Source organism: Sylvia atricapilla, chromosome 7 (assembly GCF_009819655.1).
Source record: "Sylvia atricapilla isolate bSylAtr1 chromosome 7, bSylAtr1.pri, whole genome shotgun sequence".
Lineage (NCBI taxonomy): Eukaryota > Metazoa > Chordata > Aves > Passeriformes > Sylviidae > Sylvia > Sylvia atricapilla.
The window spans coordinates 11,664,354-11,686,897 of NC_089146.1; the positions used below are offsets into that span (position 1 = coordinate 11,664,354).

The 22,544-nt window shown below is 39.8% G+C and overlaps 1 protein-coding gene across 1 annotated transcript in view; it reads right to left on the reverse strand.

The window, feature by feature from the left end:
- Window positions 1–289: 289 nt before the first annotated feature.
- The window catches only part of ALS2 (alsin Rho guanine nucleotide exchange factor ALS2), a 34,442-nt gene continuing 12,187 nt past the window's right edge, over window positions 290–22,544 (reverse strand). The window contains exons 9-33 of the mRNA XM_066322601.1: window positions 21,932–22,103; window positions 21,358–21,538; window positions 19,597–19,662; window positions 16,974–17,136; window positions 16,072–16,203; window positions 15,714–15,842; window positions 15,329–15,399; window positions 14,900–14,966; window positions 14,409–14,611; window positions 14,200–14,265; window positions 12,714–12,812; window positions 12,026–12,190; window positions 9,789–9,900; window positions 9,408–9,485; window positions 9,167–9,300; window positions 7,121–7,288; window positions 6,742–6,859; window positions 6,060–6,217; window positions 5,193–5,315; window positions 4,522–4,698; window positions 4,077–4,122; window positions 3,498–3,559; window positions 2,761–2,910; window positions 2,420–2,516; window positions 290–1,039 (exon numbers count right to left, since the gene is read on the reverse strand). Coding sequence (XP_066178698.1) covers window positions 1,001–1,039; window positions 2,420–2,516; window positions 2,761–2,910; window positions 3,498–3,559; window positions 4,077–4,122; window positions 4,522–4,698; window positions 5,193–5,315; window positions 6,060–6,217; window positions 6,742–6,859; window positions 7,121–7,288; window positions 9,167–9,300; window positions 9,408–9,485; window positions 9,789–9,900; window positions 12,026–12,190; window positions 12,714–12,812; window positions 14,200–14,265; window positions 14,409–14,611; window positions 14,900–14,966; window positions 15,329–15,399; window positions 15,714–15,842; window positions 16,072–16,203; window positions 16,974–17,136; window positions 19,597–19,662; window positions 21,358–21,538; window positions 21,932–22,103 — 2,976 coding nt within the window. The 3' untranslated portion in view covers window positions 290–1,000. The remainder of the gene's footprint in view (window positions 1,040–2,419; window positions 2,517–2,760; window positions 2,911–3,497; window positions 3,560–4,076; window positions 4,123–4,521; window positions 4,699–5,192; window positions 5,316–6,059; window positions 6,218–6,741; window positions 6,860–7,120; window positions 7,289–9,166; window positions 9,301–9,407; window positions 9,486–9,788; window positions 9,901–12,025; window positions 12,191–12,713; window positions 12,813–14,199; window positions 14,266–14,408; window positions 14,612–14,899; window positions 14,967–15,328; window positions 15,400–15,713; window positions 15,843–16,071; window positions 16,204–16,973; window positions 17,137–19,596; window positions 19,663–21,357; window positions 21,539–21,931; window positions 22,104–22,544) is intronic.

Genomic DNA, 22,544 nt, shown 5'->3' on the forward strand with positions numbered 1-22,544 from the left:
CGGGGTGAACTGGCCGGGAGCTTCCCTGCAGTGGGAAGGGCCTGGCATTGGTGCCAGAAGTTTGCCTCTGGGGCAATGGCTCTGCATGCTGAGCCCTGCTTCCTGGGAAGGGGCTGGACATCACTTGCTGCTGAGGAGGCGAGTGAGAGAGCCTGGTGGGCACATGGTGTTAACCAAGGTCAACCCAGCACATCTGTTCAAGAGCACCCTTCACCCTTCTCACCTCCTACCACAAGGGCTGACAGAAAGTGTTCATCCTCAGAGTAAACAAACTGAACACTGCACAGCATTTCATTCAGTGCCAAAATCTGAAGTGGTCAGTGCCTTTTATTTATTTCATAAACAGAAAGAATGGTAAATGCCTGTATATTTACAATTCTAGTAAACAGGGAAGTCCATAACAGTGTGATTATTTCCACAACAGCACATGAATACTGCATTCAGCAATGCTGTTCAACACAGATGCGTCAAAACCGTTACAGCCAAACACACTATAGGTACCCATTATAAATACTAACATATTTCTATTTTCTTAAATAAACAAACATACAGCTTAATTCAGGAAGATCAAATGGTTCTGTGGTGCAATTCTTTCCCTTTAAACGTTTCTGCTTACAAACCAGGAATAACAAAGAAACCCACTGCTTCGGAAGCCATGCCATCCAGACTCTCATGTGTGTTCTATGTAGATGCCATGCCTTTGTGCAGCATGGTTAATTTAAAAGGATTAAGTAATCTTTCTGTTAGAATAGGAAAGTATTTCTTCTTGGTAGGTACTTGACAAACCAAGTCTTTAACTTCATTACCACTTCACAAAAGGCCTCTGGCTCCAGTTTTTGAATCTTAGAACTGAGAGTTCAGAAGAAACAACTGAGTATTTTCATCTGTAGCTGCAGAACTATAACCACGTATTCTCTAAGAGCCATTTCACAGAAGAAGTGGTTATTAGTGAAGCTCCACTGAGCAGATTATCCCACAGAGGCAGGTTGTAAATGATGGTCTAGGTAAGCTTTTCGTGTTGAATCTGGTAGTAACACGCCTGAGTTAAAACAAAGTTCAGATTAGCAAGTGCCAGTTCACAGCAAAGCATCACACACAAAAAGGTTGTGGTTTTTGTTTTTTTTTTATGCAAGAAAACAGAGGACAAGGCTCTCTACAAGCAGTGATGAACTCATGATGAACTTAACACATGAGAACTTTCTGATATGTAAGCTAGCAAAATGAGCAACAGGAGACTAAGTTACAAATTACATCCTAATCAAGCAAGATAACATGATTTGGGAGTCAAAACTTTCACAGCTCCTAGCTATGCCAAGATGAAAGTATATCTTTGATATATTTTGAGTCTCTCTTTGCCCTCTGACAGAAGGACCCAAAAAAAGGAATTTTTTTTAAAAGAACAATGATGCAGAGGTGAAGCATTTCAAAAGCACTCAGACTGAAAAGCAAACGTTTCCATCACCCTGACCTCCTGTTGAGAGTCAGTCACTTCTAAATGCAGGTTCAAATATGCACTGGGTCAGGTCAGCCAGGATCAGAAACTTAATATAAATGTCTCAGACAGCACTTGGTCTCATGACAAATTAAATTCTACTTCTGCTTCCACCATGCAGGTTGTTTAGTAAATTTGAACCAATGCAAACCTTCCTTTTTTGCAACATTATGAAACTAACAGGTCTTTAAAAAAGTCCTCTGGACCCAACTATTTTGAGTTTGCACAGCCAGAAAATACAATCATGATAACCTAACACTTCAGTTTAAGATTTTTAGGTTAAGTTTCAGATTAACAGCATCCCTCCAAAACATCACCACTAAAAGGCTCCACAGAGCTGAACTGTCCCAAGATCCACATGATAAAGAGTTCTGAGGTACCAAAACAACATATTTCCATTATGAATGTCTTAGTGTACAACAGGATATTCTTCCAAACATACTCTCCTCCTTTTCCCATACTTAAAAAGAGAAGAATACTTAATAAAATGTGGAAAGTGACAGAGTATTTTTTTACCGTAAAACTGCATTCTTGAAAAGTCTTGATTTAATGTTAGACTTAAACTTTAAAGGAGTGGCTAATCTCCAAAGAAGCATTTAATTTCAGTTTATAGGGAGAGTAAGGCCTGTTAAGTTGTAGGGGAATGACAAGCTCCAGGTGAGCAGAGAAAAGTTCAACAGCAACCAATATTACCTTTGAGTAATCCACATTTACACATTGCACCATTTTTCTTAGCAGTATCTGCAATTAGGAGGTTATCCAAAGATCTACATTAAATTTCCTTGCCTATCCTAGTAAAAAAATTTCAATTAAAAAAGTCAAAGAACTTATACCCTAATGTTCATATAATTGTCCTAAGCTATCTTCATTGCTAAAAGCTGATTATGTCCAAAGAAAGCCTTTAATAACTCTGAGTAATTTTCATACCTTCAAGGTAGTGAACATGATGCCTTGCTCCCCATGCTGGAGATAGGGATCCATCAGGTCTTCAATTAAGTGCACCTCAGACCCCAAATTCCTTATCCTGCCACATGTGAGAGGGGGAAAGTGAACATGGGAACAAAAGTTGCCAGTATTATGTTTCTTAATTCTGAATTCAGGGCCTTTTCACAATAAACTGTTCAAGACTTTTTCTGGCCAAAGCAAACAGTCACATTGGAAAATTTATAGTTATAAAAAGCCAGTAACTAATCCTAAACAAGCAGCAGGAGTGTTTAACACATACTGCCTATGCTCAGCTATTGACTGATGCCACCTTCAGTGCCTACCTGGCTCGTAGCACCACATAGAGAAAAACTGGAAATAAGTCATCCATGGACCACAGGAAATCTTCCTGAAGGGTCTCAAGTACACTCTGGGAGATCTCTTCAAAAGTCTGCTGGATCACCTTCAACTTGTCAGCTGGGGTAAATGTGGTACTATTTGGAGAGCAAACGCAAACCAGGGTAACAGTATCAGGAAGAGTTTGCTGGCCAGCACAGCCCTGCCCATGGAGGCCAGTCAGACTGGACACTGCAGCAGTCAGGGCTGCCAAGGCCGCACAGTACCCAGGCTACAACACCACACCAAGGCACACTGCTGCAAGTGAGACTCTCTTCACACTTCTATGGTGTTTCAATACAGTGGTGAAAGGGCAAAAATTCCTTTCTAAAATATTTTAATTTCCTAATTTCTTAAGTTCTTGCATAACAGACACAGTAAAGTCTCCCATGCTTAGGTCACTTTACCAGAGCTGTTTGGAAATTCTCATGTGTATCTGATAGACATCTTTATGCCTTTGATTCTAAATGTTGCTCCACAGACACCTTTCTGTCGTGTTTATGAGGCAACACTTCATTCCCCAGCAGGAGAAATTGCATTTTTACCCAGAACTGGAAAACGTCTTGGTGATTTCTCTTACAAAGGTGAACAAAAAAGGTGACATGTAAAAGATCCCAGTCAAGTAAACCAGATACTACTCTAGCAGGAACAATAAAACACTGACAGACAAATTGCAGAGAATTACCTGATTTGCTGTAAACATTCAACAGCAGAGGCGAAGCAGGCGTCTTTTGTGTTTGATGATACCTGTGTAATCATGGTAAGATTTATCAGGTAGGTTCAGCACCCCCACTGTTCAGTGCTGAGCCTCTTCCATCATTTCAAGATAATGATTAAGAACTGTAAACTATACATTTTTTCTAATCAGAAAGTATATAATGATATAACCTCTTAATTAAAGCAGCTTGAAAATCTCCTTGTTAGACTTTTATTCTCACACTTTCATAACTGGAGACCAAGCAAAGGTCCCTTGAATTCCTTACCAAGTCAGTCAGTGAGTGACAAAGCTGGACTGAGGGCCACTGTAAGAAGTCACAGAATGGCTGGGGTTGGAAGGGACCTCTGGAGATCATCTAGTCCAGTGCCCATGCTAAGTCATTACTGTAGTATTCAAATACTGCAGTATTCAATTCAGGCGAAATTAAGGGAGATATAATAACATGGCACATTTAAGCAAAAAGCCTGGCCAAAAATGACTTTGATGATTTCAGCTTCTTGAATGAAGCACTGGGCAAAACATCTAAACAAGGCCCAATGAACATACCTTTCTACTCTCTCCAAGGATGGATACAGTTCCTGGCCAAAATTTCCTGCAAGAAACCCAACACAGTCCACTGAGAGAACACAGTCTTAAAAGTATTTTTCGCATTACAGGAATGAAGTCATCGTGTTCAGAGACACAACAGCCCATCCTACAGGATCAACTACACCTCCCACAGGTATCCAGAAAACTGTCTGATTTGAAATGTCTCACTCTGCTTTTGTACCATGTCAGTCTGTACCTCCTTCCCATCCCTTCCACGTCCCCATTTTGGAAGAGGGAAGGTTTGAGTCACACTCTCAACCCTTCTAATTAGCTTGGAGGTATGTTTAGATGCATTTAAATCAGAGAAAATACTTTAGAAAACTGGAGCTTTCTTTTAGTTGCTGTATGTAATTGCATGCCATAACCTGTTCCAGTTTCTGTTTTACTGTTGCAGCACACTCACGCCTGCACTCCGAGAAAGCTGAGAAGAGCCATATCCGTTTGTTTGTTCAGGCGCAAAACGCATTCCCAGTAAATGTCCTCCTCACGCTCATTGTCCAAGGCATACAACATAAACAGAGGGGGATAGAGGCGTGGCAGTAAGACAGGGAGCAGCAAGCCAAAACTGGTTACCACATAGCTGCAACAAAAGAGAAGGGCTGGTTTGCAGAGGAAGACATTAAAAAAATCGAATTATCTAAAAAAATTGAATGAAAATCATTGGAGCAAATCTTTCATGTAGCACAATCCTATTCTACACGGGATAAGACTAAAAAATAAGTACAAATCCATCAAATAGCAACTCTGATAAGACTAGACTATAAACTACCTCCAGTGCTCTTATCCCAAATACTTTTCTGAAGCCCAGGTGCAAACCTTAACTTGCTTACCCGTAACAGACAAAAGCAAGTTTTGAGTAAAGAAGCACTGCATGGACAACACGAAATGCTTATCACAACCATAACATGGAAGTTTGCTTATCAGAATCTGTCATCAGAACCAAAGGCAATAAAAATACACTGCTTAGATCCATCAGTTGAATATTGTTTATCTTTCTTCCCCCACCCAAGAAAAAAAATTGCAACAAATAAAATAAAGGCTTCATTAGTTTTTATTTGTTTTTCTTTTATGTACCCTGGCTCAGGAGATTCTGATCTGGAATCAGATTTCCCACTGCAAAACGATCGCCTTCCTTTTGGCTCCGTTGCCAGAAATGGAATTGTGCTGCCCTCTTCTGGGAGATCAGGAAACAAGAACCTAAACGGCAACAGGTAACAGCATTTGAGTCCATGTCAACACCTTTCCACAGATCTCGGCACAAAGGCAAGACTGGAGAGAAAAAAGTCAGCAGAAATAATACATGGTGGGCTAAGACAGCACAGCTAACAGACATACAGTGCCAGCTCCCTGGAAGAAAACTTAGGAAGGCCAATCCCTCCAATGCCAAGGACACCTTCCCTCCATTAATGTCACTTTCTTGCAGACAAGACTTCTAATTTGGAGTACTTCTGCTTTTGGATTGGCAGGGCACAATTAAAGCTAAAATTATTCTCAAGAATCTAAGCCAGCTCTTCATAGAAAGACTGTTCATCCACATTGGCAAGAACTTTAATGCCACATTGGTAAGCACTTTATGGAATACATTAGGATTCCCTATGCTCACTTGTGTTCTAACACCCTTTGAACACTGTCTTTGCACAGGACCGATATCCACAGACACTAAATTGTAAATCCATATTCCAGGTGAGCTGCTTACAGCCCCATTGTGAAGTACAATGTAGGATGTAACATGCTAGGTGTAAAGAGTTCAGTTTTTCCTTTTCTGACAGAATATTCAAGACTCCTTAAAAAGATTAGGAAAATACAAGCAATCCCCAAAATTAAGTGACAATGCCAGCACCTTTGAACTAGACACTAGTGTCAGAACACTAGACAGCTTCAGGACATGGGACAACTTTAATGAATTCAGCAGCAGTTTGATGTGGAAATGAGTCTTGTTACCTGACCAGCTGGAAGATGCGTTTGAGGTAGGACTTGATCTCTCTCACAGCCTCCTGCAGCAGTCGTCGATTTGCTCCCACTCCAACATAGGTCATTCTGTAGACAGCCACCAGTGTTTCCACCAGCTTGCCCAAGGGATGGAGAGGAGTATCACAAGCCTGAGACAAAGGATATTAATTGGCCAGTCAGGTAGGTCAATGGCAGACAAGGTAAAATAAATGGAATCCAAGAGACATGGGTGAGAGACCCAACAGGCTTTCAAAAAATATTACAAATACCTCAAAAATGAGCTATATTTAACAAACTGCCATTTGGATTATAAAATTTCTGTGTCAGCTAAACACAATTTATAGGAATCACGGCAGTACAAGAACTTGTACTACTACTTAGATTGGTCATCTGTCCAGTATTCTTAAAATTAACATGCAAAAGTTAGCAAGTATTTCAGGATGCTTTACTGGGATCCAACATTAAAGAATGAAAACAGCAACTAAACAGAAAGTGGCTTTAAGAGAGAATTCATTATTTTAGTCTTAGTTGTGGACTTCAATATATTAAGAAGTGATGAGCAAGCATGAACTATGGATTACAAGAGTACAAATATGTAAGCAATTAGGAAATTGCTTCTCAATGATGTCATGGCTTGCCATGCCTTATTATGTGAGCATTTTAGTCACAATACCTTTATCAAATATTTTTTTATATTTTCATATTTTTCCAGGGTGAAGGCACCAATGTGTTGTGGAATGAACTCCAAACTTTCCAGTGTCTGAGTATGTGAGCGGCTCAGTAATTCCGGGCTGCAGTTGAAAAAGACAGACATTGTACAGGTTGAGACATACAATGGAGAAAAAAAAGCCCTGACATTACCAACTCAACTAGTAATGAACATCAGTATGTCCCTGAAAGGGTTTGTAGTGCAGAGCAGCAAGCTTATGACTTCGCTTGGGATTTGCTGTTTTAACTAGAACTTTACAGTCACAGTTTCTAGTTTACAGTGAGTGCAATTGCAGTTTCCCTCTCCATCCTGTTTTGCTTGCTGACATTCTCTAGGAGCCAACCTGTCTTTGTGCTGCCGTCGGTTGGTGGTCAGAGCCACCGCAATGTTGTCCCAAGCCTTCCATCTGTCCCCCTGGCCAGGGCTCTCACAACCAAGCTGGTTCCAGCATTCTTCAAATACTGCCTTCCATTTCTCATCCGGGGCCACTGCCAGGATCCCAAGTTTCCGCCTAATAAAATGACCAGTGGGTCTGTTAAAATCAAATAGCAATGAGACGACACTTTCAGCTTGAAAACCACCCATGTCAATCTAATCTCTCACACTGCTTTACCAAAAGCTGACAGACTTAACAGTCTACTGTGAACCGAATTTTATCACTAAGAATGAAGTTAGAGCCCAGTACTAATGAGAGAACAGCTATGAACCTGGCTTGTTTTACTCTTTCTTGCAGCCTTCCAGGAAATGATACAACAAAGGGCTGGTGCTTATCTTCACTACAGTGTTCATTCAGAGGACTGAGGACACATTCATGTAGCAAGGACTGCAGCACAGGTAAGTCCCAAGTTGTCATGGAGTGTAGAACTAGCACAGCTACCCACATAAATACCAAGGATGGGTACACAGCTTCTGAGCCTGAAACAGCAGCTACAGATAATGCTGCATGACATGTTAGGGATGTGCTGATAGAGAGCAAAACCAGCTCAGGCATCCTTTCACTGCCAGACAATGCTCAGGAATCATCTATAACCAGAAGAAAACCAAGATTCTTCCCATGTATATAGATAAAGATATCTCAGATATATAATGAAATTTAGGGCTTTGAAAAGCTTTCTCAAAACAAGTAATTGCTGTCAGGGTTAACAGTTCTATCTTCATTTAAATCAAGTGTCAGAAACTGTCAGACCTTTCATAACTATTTCTTCCAGCACATTTGAGATGAGAACTAGCAACACAGGTATTTCCCCATGCTGCCAGTTTCACAAAGCAGAAAAAAGTAGGCTCTAAGCCTTTTCAGAAATTATACCAGAAGATTTTCAACTTGAAGACAGTCAGAAGAGTGTAGATGAAACCCTTATTTCAAAAGCAATCCTCAAAAATATGTACATACATTTATTCATAGACTCCCTACTGGGGTAAAATGCAGACAGCTGCGAAGGCTGCAAGTGTTCAGTTCAGCAGGGAGGCCCTGCTTAACTTGCATGCTGTTGTAGGTGTCAGCACTGTCAAAAGAAATTACCAGTGAAAGCTTCAGGAAGACAACTGAGAAGTAATCTGTGCAAAAGTATTAGAGCCGTGTTTCCAATTTTAATCTGAAATTTCAGAGCCTGCTTCCAAGATACTGAATCCCATTCAGGAATTGCTAAACCGTTACATGGTGCTACCACATACCAACATCTCGCTATCAAGTCTTCACTTGGGTTTCTTCTACTCAAAGATGTATCAGTTATACCTTAAATATGCTTTGGGGTTTTTCCCCCAGAAATAATTAAGCAAATTGCTCTAATGCATCTGCTATACAGACAAGTTTATGGATACTTTTCAAAGTGATCTTTGCCAAGGTATTAAAATGCTCTTTTGCAAATCAGCAGCCTTCTGTTTTCTTGCACACTGTTTGGAAAAGGTGAAGGATCTAGTCAATTCTGTCCAAATATAGCCCCACTGGCAGTATAAAATGACACACTTAATGAATCAAGTTGCTAACAAGAAGAGAAGGCAGAGAGGCCTGTGATTAACTTAACCGCTCTAATGGAACTTAGTCTTTCTCAGGAGCTCAAAAGTCAGCAGCAGCTGTGGACTCAGGTTCTATCAGTCAGTTCCAATATAAAAAAAAATAATAGAATTGAGACTGCTACAGCATAGTAGCAGCACATCAGCTGTCCTGAAATTTCATGCCTCTATTTGCATATTCAAGTAGAAATTAAAGCAAGAATAACTACAAAAATATGTTTATCTTACTTCCTGAGCAGCAAGAAAGAAGAAAAATGTTTTCAAAACCTCACTGTTTCTTTGTAAGAAGTATTTTTGACTGGTCTTTTAAAAAAAGCTATCTTTCTGCTCCTAAGTATTAGTGAACCATATGAGAAATTATTTATTATTCAACACTCACAGTGCTTTAGGCTTATCCTTCTCATTCTCATACAAACTAGGTTTGAAGTAGGTTCCTGTGATTTTTATTCCAGATCCCCACTCTCCACTGAAGAGACCTTCAATACAATCTCCATTTGGCAAGGTCAATGTTCCCTTAAGAAAAGATAATAAAAAAATATTTAAAATCCATTGGGAACCAAATTACAACCATTTTATTTTTTAGATGGTAACAGTTTACAAGTGATAACTGTAATACTGACCTTTCCACTCAGAGTCCAGTTATCTGAAAATTCCCCCTCGTAGACTGTATCATCCTCAGAAAGCAGAATTCCAGTCCCCTACATAAAGAATCATGAAGAACACAGAGCAGTAATTATAACAGAAGGCCAGACCACAGATCTAAAGATGTGCTTTAGATTTAGATGCACATGTTACTAATTCTTATCAAACAGTAATCTTTAAGCACTTTCTGAAGTAGTCCTAGGTAAAAGAGAGCAGGGATAATAAAGACAATCCTAAAACCACGGACAACAGAAGATTAGAAGAACAGAAGGTTTCCACAGCCTAACACACACTCATGTGCCTCAGAAAGCTGCCACACTTAGAGAAGTCCCTAAGCCCAGGGTCAGTGTCCAACTCACCATCATTTTGTTTGTGCTGAAGGCTCCTTCATAATACAGTCCAAACTGAGTAACCACAACACCATTGCCTTGGCAAAGATCATCCTGCCACATTCCCATGTACTTTTCTCCTCTGAAGAAAAATGAAGTAGGAAAAACACAGTCTAAACAGTAGTTTAGTCTTTCTTTGGCTTTACAGCCACAATTGACCATTACAGAAATCAACAGAAGAGTCTCATAGAGACTTGCTTTGGGTCTGTCAGTTTAGTTTCACCAGCTCCATAGAAATACAGTCTTTTTGATACAAATAAATTAGACTGAACTTTCTTTCGTCCACATTTCAAATTGGCCATATCCAAGCAAGCCGATGAGCTGAAACAGTGCTGAGGCCCTATTAAGCCCAGGGCACACCCCAAGGAACCTGAGCAGTTTTTGTTCTGCCAAAGTTTATTTCTTTTACATAAAGTCAGGTGACTCAAACTGAAGAGAACAAAAAATAAAAGAAACCCAAGCTGTTCTTCGGGAGTAGGAGGGAGACCTAGAAAGTCCTACATGACATTTTTGAAATATTAAGAGTGCAAATAAAGAAACACTTCATATTGTGGAAAGTTTCTGTGTAACAGCCTAAAAAAGGTCATGACATCAAAAAATTTATTAGACAATTAAAGATTGCTTACAAATAAACATCAGCCTCTTCCAGACTATTAAAAATATATTCTTTTTCTGTATATAAGTGCACAGATGTCAGGCTAGAGCTGTTTGAAACTTAGTCCAAGTCCCAAATATTCTATAACAACCTGTTTTTCCAGGTTCTGAAAGAGAACGTGATGTTTTCACCACACAATTAATAAAAAATTAACTTGCCAAGGCCTTTCTTCTGCTTTTAGAAGGAACCTAGTGATTGATTTGATATAATCCTGGTTGTTACCAAGCATTTCCCTTGAAATGTACTCAGGAAAAACTATGTTTACAGTAAAGAGAGTAAGCCAGACCATTAACCCAAGCTGAGGGGTCTCTCCCAGCTGACTGGCCCCATAAGGTAGCAGGAAGTTTGTCTGATGACTCATCCTGCCAACTGCAGGGGCCTCTGCTGGGTGAAGGGCCCTGGAGAGAGATTCCACATGCTCGGCTGCCAGGATGGGAACTCCAAGTCCCACTTGTTCAAATACTTGTTTCCAACAATGACAGCAGGCAATAGAGTGTCTGCAGCTATTCCTTGTTTGTCTGGGCTGCAGAATAAGTGCAGAAAAATCCTGAGGACACAAAGATACACAGACTACCTCCCCAAGACCAGAAGTAAAACTATATCAGGGCAGCTCACTCATGTTTGAGTAGCTTTGGAATGAAAAGCAAATGCTACACTCCTTCACCATGAATTAACACTACATGTACAAATTCTGGATGTGAGAGGATTTGCAAGAAAAGCTGGTATCTATTTTCCTAGGTAAATAAATGAATAAAGAAAGTATGCAGAGACATCTTGGCACTACAGTGTAAGAACAACCATCACCCCTGAGCAAGACTAGATGCAAAACTGACATCAGGAAATAGCTGGAGATGTAACAACAGCTCTGTTTCAGAAAAATATCCCCCTTCACACTACAGACTTGGCCTGCTTGGCTTTTGAAGTGGACATATAGTTAAACCAACAACAGTTCCTTGGGCTTTTACCAAAAGCTCTTTCCAGGAAAACAACCAATAAATTGGTGACTGAAAGACAGACTATACTGATGTGTGCTCAGGGTTCATTTACTGCAAATATTTAGTGCAAGTCTGTCTCTGAGACCGTAATTTCAATAATCTGCCCTGAGAGGAAATATCTTCCCTCCACTGCATTGGCAGAATAAGCTAATGGAAAACCTGAGCATGGACTGAAATTCATTATCTGTCACTGAATAACCCAGTCTCACAGGCCTGAGATGAAAGAATACTCCTCACATGAATTCCTAACACTTTCAGCACATACACAACACAAGACACCTCAATAAGACACCATATTCAGAACTAGTTTTTAGGCAGGAGTAGGACAGAAATGCAAGACAGAAAAAAGCAGTGCATTCCCTCCACCATTCACTCCAGAAGCAGCACCACAAAGCACTTCCTACACCCATCTTTAGCTGTCAACCCAGAAAGCCCAGCAACAAAGAAGAAAAACAGAAAAACATGCACTATTACTGGTACTAACAAATCAAATCCTTTCCTACTCTTTTTGCCAACTGCATGTCATACTCAAGTTTTAAGATTTGTGGAAGCATTACCTTGTGATATCATCAAAAACTCCATAACCACACTTCTTGTCCATGATCCACTGTCCAATGAACATACTGGGAGAAGAAGAGGTCAGCTTCCCACTGCGCAGCAGCCCGTGCCCGTGCCGCATGTTATCCTGGAAACACCCTTCGTACACCTCGCCCGTAGCGTAGCTGGAACACCAACAACACCACCAGAACAAGTGAGACTCCTACCATCTACTGCTCCACTGGGGGGCTGGCTTTGGAGTTTTTGATAGACTTTGTTTTGTTGGGCGCCTCCCCCAGATAAACCCTCTCTTTTTCCTTCTAGGAACTGCATTACAACCACATCGAGCAGCAACTACAGGTAAAGTATGTTTGGGATAAAAACGATCCTTTAATACAAGTCTTTAGATGCTTTGTTATTTCAAAGCCACTCTCTGCCCAACAAGCAAGGCCACTGGAAGTTATATTTATCTCTCAGAATAAAGAATGCTCTCTTATTGCAAGGTGGCAGTAATATTAGAGCAGACATTAATAACAGATCGCTGTACAAGTTGTACAAGTTGCACTGTGAGCAAAGCAGAAAATCAGCCACACTAAGTAGGACCACCAGTCTGCGATGTAGGAAAGTGACACACAGAGGATGGGTCAGAGCATCAGCCCTCCTCTGCTGCAGCCGTGCAGGGACAGCAACACAAGTGCCCCAAGTTACCTGTACACTCCATGCCCACACATTTTGCCTTCCTTCCAGTATCCCACGTAATGGTCCTCTTTATTCAGTGCTTTGTTAGGCACTCTGTATTCACCGTACCTGCCAGTGCAGAGACGGAACAGAAGCAGCTGTAACACCAATACAGTTCATTAACAGAGCAGATACATGTCACAGAGCTATTCTAAAATCAGAATGCTCTCTCTCATTTTTGTGCATCTCTAACTACAGCAGTCACAGATGATATTTTTTATAAGAGAAAGCAAGAATTCCAGCATCAATTCCAGGTCAGTTTAGTCCATACTGCTCTCTCCTGTTTGATTGTGACACTGTAAATACTGCTCTCACAACCACACTGCAGCATTTTTCTCAGGCCATGAATCTTTTCAAAACTTAACACTGCTTCTACCGATATTATTTTCTTCAGCTCCTGATAACTCAAGTGCACTCTATTCCAGGCAAAGATGAGGACATGTATAGCTACAGAAAAGATTTTTTTAAAAGATGCTAGCTTCCAATTATGCTCAGTGATAAGGAATTATTCACAACTTCAATATACCTGAAAAGAATGATATACACAACTGTATTTATTGATTTTAATCTCCTGAGGAGATCAAAATCCAGTTCTGAAAGTTCTCCTGAGAGCATTCCTGACTCAACACTGCCATTAAGTGCTGAGACTATAACATGCATGCTGAAATACAAGTAAACACATTTGATAATTTCAGCAATTACAGCTAAATACTAATCCATTTATTTCTGGATGGGATTTGTTTGCAGTATTTCCATCTCCAACAACCCTAAAAATCTCCAGGATTAGTTACACTTAGTTACAAATAACCAAAACTCTAATCTTGTTTCATAGTTTGACATAATACCAACAGCCAAGAGGAATTCTTAAAAGTTGCCTGCAGTCAGACCCCATTTCAATCTCCCCTCCAACCCAATATTTTGAAAATACATCTAGAAGCCAACAGATCTCCTCATACATTTTTATCCTGCCCAGTACAGACATGTCTGCTCCCAAGATGCTTATAAAAATGCCTTTGCAAATAAGTTAATCTCTCAGCCTCAACAGTGATCTAAGCAGATTCTTAGCAGTGAAGTCCACAGATTAATTCAAAGCTGTGTAATACACTGAGTTATTTTCAAGTGGTTTTATTTTTTTCACCAGATAACACGATAATGTTCAGACCTTCCATTCAGTCTACTTTCAGTCTCCTCTGTACTAATTCTTTTCATCATCAGGATCACATACTCTCCTTGGTTTTCACCCAAACCCTGATATCTCAATTCAAGATTTTGTCTCTATGCTGAATTACTAAACCTTTGCTCTACCAAAGAAAACTCTAGAGAAGATGCATCACTATGTTGTAAGAAAAGGTCAGTAAGATTCACCGCAAAACCTTTAATTAAGAAGGTTTTGTTGTTTTCTCCTACAACAAGAAGTATTTCTTGCCTGGCCCCACAAGTAGTTCGAGTATCTTACCCATCCTCCAGCCCAGCTCGGAAAGTCCCGGAGTACATTCGGCCATCTGCCCATTTTAGGATCCCTCTGGAGAAAAATACAAACCCATGCAAATATGTAAGATAATCAGTTCACTCTGCACTTTCCAAATACCTTCTGCAAGTGAGCCTATTTATTGTGACAGCAACCACTTCATTTTGTTTTCAACAGCTCCATTCCAATGCTTTTACCTTCCATGAGGTTTTCCTGAAAGCCACCTCCCATCATAAACAGCATCCTTAAATCGAGGGTCCTTGTAGAAGGTGTATTTGGCACTGCGATAAATAGGAGGTTCCTGTCTTGGCACATTCCCACCAGCTCCGTACAGAATCATGTCAGAAGTCCCTCTAAGGGCCTGATCCACTGCTTGGCTTATTGCCCTCAGCCACTTGGTCTGAAACAGAAAGTGGTTCATCCCAGAATTCAGCCAACACCCTGTCTTTGCGCCGACTCTCACCTTTACAGCAAGCACAATCACGTCCCTGGCACTGCTCAGCACAGCGCTGTGCACTGCAACACTACTACACTCAGGAACCAGGTACAGCCAGCTGCACACTCAGCAGCAGAAAGACTTCATTCTTGGGAAATACTCAGGCAATCCTTCTCCCAGACTGGTTTCACAGTAGGGGAAAAAGCCTTATTTGTATGACCGAAGCTGTGTCAAATTTGTAGTAATGCTCACCTTCTCCTGTGGTGTTGAAGAAACAAGAACAAATTGTTCTTCGGGTGTTGTAATCTTCAACCCGTTCCTACATGGGGGAAAAGTACTTTAATCTGTGGCATTCCATCCTGAAACCACAAGGTTTCTTAGAGCATTGATACTGTATCTTCTCTCCCCTGCCCTAGCTAGCATTCCCTTTATGTTAGCAATAAAAAGGAGCAGTGGCAAAGAAAACTTGCTTCCCTCTCGACAATCTTATTGTGTAAGCACCTTTCTGATGCTTACAAAACTTTTTTAAAGACAGAAATGCATTTTCTGAAACAAGAAAAAAGGGTAGACATGGCTGCAATCACTGTATTCCACTTCAAGTTCACAATAATTGGTTACAAAATGCTCATCTTCTCTCCCAAAGTATCAGATTCTTTCAGCATCACAAGCAAGAATACTCACACATTACCAGCTTCTTCTGAAAGAGCTTCTACCCACAGTGTGGACAAGGGGAAGATATGGTGTGTAGAGAACTGTTGGAAGGGAGAAGGGAAATGTCACCACTTAATGATCCATTAACCCAGCCTCATTTTTTTTCCATATGGTTTCTTTTTTCCCTTTGAGAACTAGGAAAAACTGAGCATTAGAGACTCTTTCTACCACTTTGCTTCAAGAAATAGCCAACAGAAATCATGCCAGCTACAGGGCAATGCAATCGAATGTTAAAAAGACACATAATTTCAGATTTATTTTTACGATGCAAAAACTTCACTGTATGAAAAACATGTATGAAAAATGTTGTTTGAAGCAGAGAAAAGGTTTTGTTCCTGGCTGCAAGCTGGCTCACCTGAGCATGCACCAGAGCATCGTTGAAGAGGATGAACCAGTTGACAGAGAACCTTCCCGCGTGCTGAAGGGACAGGCCCCGGTTGCTGCTCTCACAGATCAAACGCCGCTCCGGCTTCCGCAGGGAGTCCTGTGGGGGTCAAGAGCAGAATGGCAAAATAATCCCACTTCTCACTGATTGTGACCCAAGTGCTTTAGTCTTTTACAGCAAAGGCCCAACCTTTCTAAAGTAAAGACTACTACAGCAACACCAGCTGGAAAAAACAGCAAGTGCAACTGGAACAGCAGCATCAGTAATAAACACAGGCACTAAGAGCAAGAGATTCAAGCTGCTAATGGACTGGTAATTGTCACCATACCGTCATTTTCCCAGGAAAGGTCTTCCAGAAGCCAAGGGTGTATTCTGCTTCTTTCATTTTCCTGCTAAGATGGACAGCAAGGCTCTCGTAACATGAACTAGAATCCTGCAGTTTCTGGTATTCTGGAGATGCCTGTAGGGCACAAGGTGAGGGTGTTTCTGAACCCCTGTACCAACACCACTAACCAAGCTGCAATACAACTACTCATTTTATTAAACTAGCACTAAGTGCATGACAGCTGGTCTGGGCAATAAGCAGAGCAGACAAAGTTATTTTCTTGGTCACATGTTCTGCTGGTGTGCTGATAGTTTTTAAAAATCACAAGACAGTCCCTGAATGTTACAAGGAGAAAGATTAATACACAATTCCATGATCTACTTTCTTGCAGCTTAACAAGTTGTACCAGAGGTAGTGTCCATAACTGCAGGAACAATTTTCTAAATTACTATATTGGGCTAAATGTACAAGTAGATATTGTTCCAGTTTAGTTATCTTTTCTTTCAAAACAAAACAATTATATACATCTAAATGGGTGGTAAAAGTCTACCTAATATACATATAGTGGTTTTAGTAGAGTTTTACAGCTAGGGTAACTACAGCAATAATGCTAGATGAAACTGAAAAGCAACAGGCAAACATGAAAACAATGTATTTGCAATTAAGCACTCAGGCACACAACCAGACTCTGGCAGGGTAACAAGCTTCTACCTGTCACGTGATCTATGCAGGTGTAAGATCATACAAATAAATCCACAAGATCTTCCCTGCAGCAAATACAAGTTTGAAGGAGCTCCTCTGAGGAATAAACTGTTTCTTATTACCTGGTATTTGCTTCACACAGTTACTTCCAAGCTACAAGTTTCATGTGTGCATTTACTGAATAGATAGAAAAGCCATCCTACCACTTCAAAACACGTAGCAAGCTTTAGCAAAGTTCTGGCATAATCATGAAGTCGTCCGAATGGCATGAAAAACAGAGCATTCAAAACTTCCACTAGCTGCAGGTTTTCCTCATTCTTTTCAGACAGTTTCTGTAACAGCTCCTGGTTTTTGCTCAAGAAGTCTCTAAATGATGGGACCATTGGGAAACAGAGAGACAAGAGAAGAAAAAAGACATTTAGGCATCAGTGATGTTTTATGTAAATGAGCCCACAGTGTCCGTTTTTGGAGGATCACGAACCAATAAAAATTATAACGGCAAATGCATGCTGATTATTCATCTATTCACAACTTGGTTTGAGGAAGTACAGCAGTAAAGACATGTAGCTAAAACTACAACACAAGACTTGTTTTTTACTTCTAAAAATTTCATATGCTCAGTCACCAAACTGGCTGAAGGAAGCTGACTATGTTGCTCACTCGGAGTGTAACCAATTGCCTTTTTCCTCTTTACCACTCGATTAGTAAAGATCAAACAGGTGGAAAGACTTCTCCATTTCTTTTAGAGTAGTACATTTCTAACACTGCTGATTTATACAAGAAGGCCTGAAGGAATCTTAACTTTGCTCTAGTGCACTTCTCCAAATACAGTGAAATAATTTCTTTCCCTGCTGTTGTTCAAGGCAACTGAGCAGTTCTTCCCCTAACTGCAAAAATTACATCCTGCCTCAAAAAAAGGCAGGAAATCTATTCAATCCTCAGTCTGATTTCCAAGAGGGAGAACTAATCTAGCTCAGAGAAGAGGGAAATTATTCTGAAGAAAGTATGTTAGCACACAAACCCAAGATTTCATTAAAAGGAAAGCACACCTATTTTTCCCTCTCCTTTGCTGTGTGTGCTCACTGGTGCTGGCACATAGGACACTTGCACTGAAACACATCCAGCTGGGAAACATTTAAACCACAAGCTGCAAGAATCAGGTGAGGCTGAGAGAGCAGACCCCAGGGAGAGCAAAACAGATCAGAGCTCACAGCAGGCTCCCTAAGAATGCTACACCAATTAATGAGATGCCATCTCACACAAAATACTGTATCTAGTCCAGGTCTGCTGGTGGTATTTAAGAACTCTGTTATTGAACAAGCCTTAGGAATAAAGTCTTCTTTAGAGAGTGGACTGTTTTTCCTAATTTTAAATTTATGCCTCTGGACAGCCTACTATTCTTAATTTTGAGATCTTCGCATGGAGGTTTCACTGTTGAAAAACATCAAACAATAACAGACAACACTCACTACAGCTTGTCTACTCTTTTAGAGGACATGCTCAAAAACCTGCCAGCTATGGAGACTTGCACTGAAGCTGGCACTTTTTTTAAAGTCAGGACTACATCTAATGCATTCATGCTGCAGAACATCCATAAAGGACGGGCTGACACCATCAACCATTTACTTAAGACAGTGCCCCTCAGGGAGAGAGTGAGGGAAAAATTCATCATCAGCAGAGAAGATATTCTTAACTTCCCTTTGCAAGGAGCAGGACAAAACTTGCACATCTCTTCCCTGAAGTGTTATTTACCTAATGAGAGCCTGGTTGCAGTAGCAGAAGCTGTGACACCCAACAGTGACAACTGATGTGAAGAATTCAGCATGGGTGATTTCAGTATGAACTATAAACAACCTTATACTTAAACTAAGATTTCCTCTAAGTCACCCTAAAAATCCTGACAAATGGAAAAAAATTCTCAGGGTCTCTCTGCAGGGGGATTCTGTATTGAGACTTTGGCATTGCTCCTCAAGGGCAGAATATTCTTCGTTCTAGGTACCTGCGTTTCCAAGAACTTCCAATACCATAATTTACACTGCATTCAAAGCGCTCCATAAACATCAATGGATTTACTCCCAGATTACAGAATTTGGGAGAGAAGGAAAGGCAGCAATTCCACAGACAAATTAAAATTACCCTCAGTACAAAGTGCTTCTTCAAAGCACTAGGGTGAGAGATCCAGCGTCATTACTTTATTTCCTAGACAAAAATACTACAGAAATGAGAAAAAAGCTTTATGATCTAGAAACCTCAATTGTACTGTCTCAGGCCTTAAAATACAATTCCTTCCTCATATTTACAGCATCTATGCATGAAACGGAGCAAAGAAATGTTGAGAGGCAGAGAAGATGCATGTGCAGAAATGTTATTTTTGCATCATTTTAAAGCACTTCCATAAACTTAAAGTATTCAAATGAGAATGAATTCACAGTACCTACTGTAGCTAACTCTCTTTGATATTTTCTTGACAGCCATATTTGAAAGAATAAAAACTAACACTGAATAAATGAGGTTAAATGTTCATCATTATCTAAAGCTTTCAAAAAATCATTATCTGAATTCTGTTTCTTTGAAGCAATTTCCAATAGCAAGCTTTATTCCTCCTTTCTTCACCTTCAAGATGAACTAGCAGAATGCAGCAGTATTTTAACCTAAATTTTTATCACAGTTAAGAGGAGGTAACTTTATCTGAAGGAAAAGAAATTAGTGTACTCAAGTATGCTGAGACCCAGTCTCTGCATGGTCACTACACACATACACTCTCCATTCTTTACAGTTCTTTGCTCATTGATAAAAATGTCCCAAAAACGTTAAAGGTTTGCTTACATTGCAGGCTTTGCTAGGAGCATAAATCCTCCCATTACAAGGAAGTTTGTTACTGAAGTACAATACCTAATATAGGAAAGAAAAACATCTTCAGTTACAAAATGAAAACATCCCTGAAAGTGGCAACTGTTGAAATGTCCAAAAGTTTATAATGCCATCTATAATATCTTTTACTACACAAGATATATAGTACTTGAGCAACACTCAGTGTTACTGAACACTTGGCATTCACCTTCCACATGAAGCACTGAACATGCATTTCTACACATTTCTGCTGCCATTACAATGCAGAGGGCATATTTTAAGTTTATTTTTGTTTCTTTCAGATTTGGGCATGTACAGAACACACCACTTGTCTCAATAATATAGTACTGCTAAGTTCTAATTATAGTCAAGATGGAAATTTCAAGAGAGGAATTTTCTCTTTTCCTGCTATTCAACACTCTATGACTTCTCCCATCACCATTAAAAAAAAAAAAACAAAACCAAAAAACCACCTTTCTCCAAGGCAAGAGGTCTCTGCTTAGCCCATTTAACAGATTATACTTGTGTTGCCTGACTGATCCTTGAAAGATGCTCACGGCATCATGCTGAGGTTCTGATGCCATACACACAAAAACATGTAAGCAATAGGGAGCAAAGGGGGAGAGCAGAAAACAAGCAGTAGTGAGAACAGAGATTAGGTATTTCAGTCTCTAGGAAGAAGAAATCAAACCCTTCTATTCTGAGTAATGAAAACCAATTTTGAAAATCCAGGTTACAAGAAAAATTCAAGTTGAAGACTATGAAAATACATATTTAGAATTATCTATGCAATCTACATGATAAACAGAGATGGAAGCTTCTTTTAGGATGACACAGCATAAGTTTGTCACTGACCTAGCAAAAATGTCACGGGCTGTGCCCGTGTTCAAAAAAAGTGCAACTAATTGTCCACTCAAACTGCTACTGTGTAACAAAGTCGACAACTATTGCATAACAAGTGAAGTTGTTAATCTCAAAATTTTGTTTCCTTAGATATTTTCAGGTATCTGGTAACCAAGGCTACATTCAGATATGACATTTTTAAACTTTCTGTTAAGCACCTGTTTTTCACAAAAAGCTGTAAGTATTAAGTATGATGAGACTTCTGTCACATTTAAATAAAATAGTCCAGAAACTAGAAGTTACTGACAGGAAAGACAGAAAACAAGTTGACTGCATAGATCTTCCCTCCCAAAAGCATTAAGCCATTAAAAACAATAATCAGGAAAATCCAGACTTAATTCTGAGTACTATAGCAGCTCCAGCTTTTAGGTGACAAGTGTAATGCCAGCTGCTTAATAGGTATGAGGATGGAAGAATTTTCTTTTGGAATCTTTAGTTAATGACTATTGAAAAAGCATTTTGTAACTTCAATAAATCCCCAAAGGCAGCTTTAATTAGCAGCCTAGCAATAGTTAGTCTATCTCATTATACTACAAGACCCTTAACAAGTGATGAGTATTTAGGCTTATAGGCAGCAACCAAGGAAGAGTCTGTACCCAGAGTTTTACACAAAGGAAGGTGATGCTGTTCGTGTGCTCCACTGGTGAAGACTTGGAAAAACATCTCACTACAAAATGAAACCATTTGTGTAAAACTCCCCATACATTTCTTAATCACAACAATACAACAGTTACACAGCTTTCCTTATGACCTACTTTCCCTTAACTCAGGGCTTGATGCAGTCAGTAGATTAAGCCTGCAGAGACTCAAGATGAGAGGGAATTGGATACTTGCTCAGTGTAACTATCCAAAAAGAGACTGGAATGCTTCAGGATGGCCAAGCTCCTGGCTTCTTTTACTCCATGAAGAAAGCTAGTTAAAGAAGCTCCATGTTGACCAATGAGATAGCACAGCTTGCTGAACCTGCTTGCCATTTCCTGCAACAACTGGATTGTATTTGCATTGCCCAAATTATCTGTAACAGACCAGAAAGCAATTTAGCTTACCTTATGAAAGAGCAGCACCCATTACCAGAGAGAATCTCAACATGGTGCTGTTTAGATGTTTTATCAGCACTTTCACCTCATGGCTACATTATCCAGAATCAGAAATTCAACAGTTTTGGCCTAAATACAGCTGAAATAACGAAGGTATTTCAGGTGAAACCATCAGGAAAGTGCAAATATTAACAGAATGCACACTGTCAAAATGCAACTGTCTATTTCACCTCTTCATCCAACCAGGAGAGAAAGCAAGACCTTAGTTTTATCTCAAAAATATATAACTACTTTTAAATTTCACATAACAGAAATTGGTTGTGGAACGTAGGGGAAACAGTGTCAAGGAAAACATTAAAAGAAGGCCTTACCTAAACCTAAAAGAGGTCTAAGAACCTGAGATTTGATCTCACTCAGTTTGAAATAAAATCTTCTCTCAGTGGCAGCCAACTCATGCAAACTGGCAATATATCCCATCACGTTCTTGTCTACTAAGGCCAGACAGTTGTCACCACCAGCTATCACATTGCTTATGTACCCTATCTGAAAGATGAAAAAGAGAAAAGAAAAAAAACAGCAGCTTTAATGTCTTTCTTTTGACACTCCAATTTAAAACACAGTAATGCAAATAAAGCGTATTTTGAAGAGCACTAAGTGATAGTAAGCATTGATTGCCTTCAGTGACAAACAACCCATTCAATACTGGCTTAATACAATACAATACAATGACAGAAGTTGAAGAACATTTACAGCCACTGCTGTTCATTTCCTGACTCTGACAGAGCCAAAAGACAATAAACAGACCACCTTTTAAGGTGGCTCATACGACCATTACATGTTTAAGAGATAGTGACCTTAAGTTCAGTCACTTTAGAACTGCAATATGCTTGTATCGACAATGTTATTAAATAGCATCATAATATCATACATTTCTCCTATTAAATACAAAGAGAGAAGAACACGCCTTTATTAGAACTACAACTG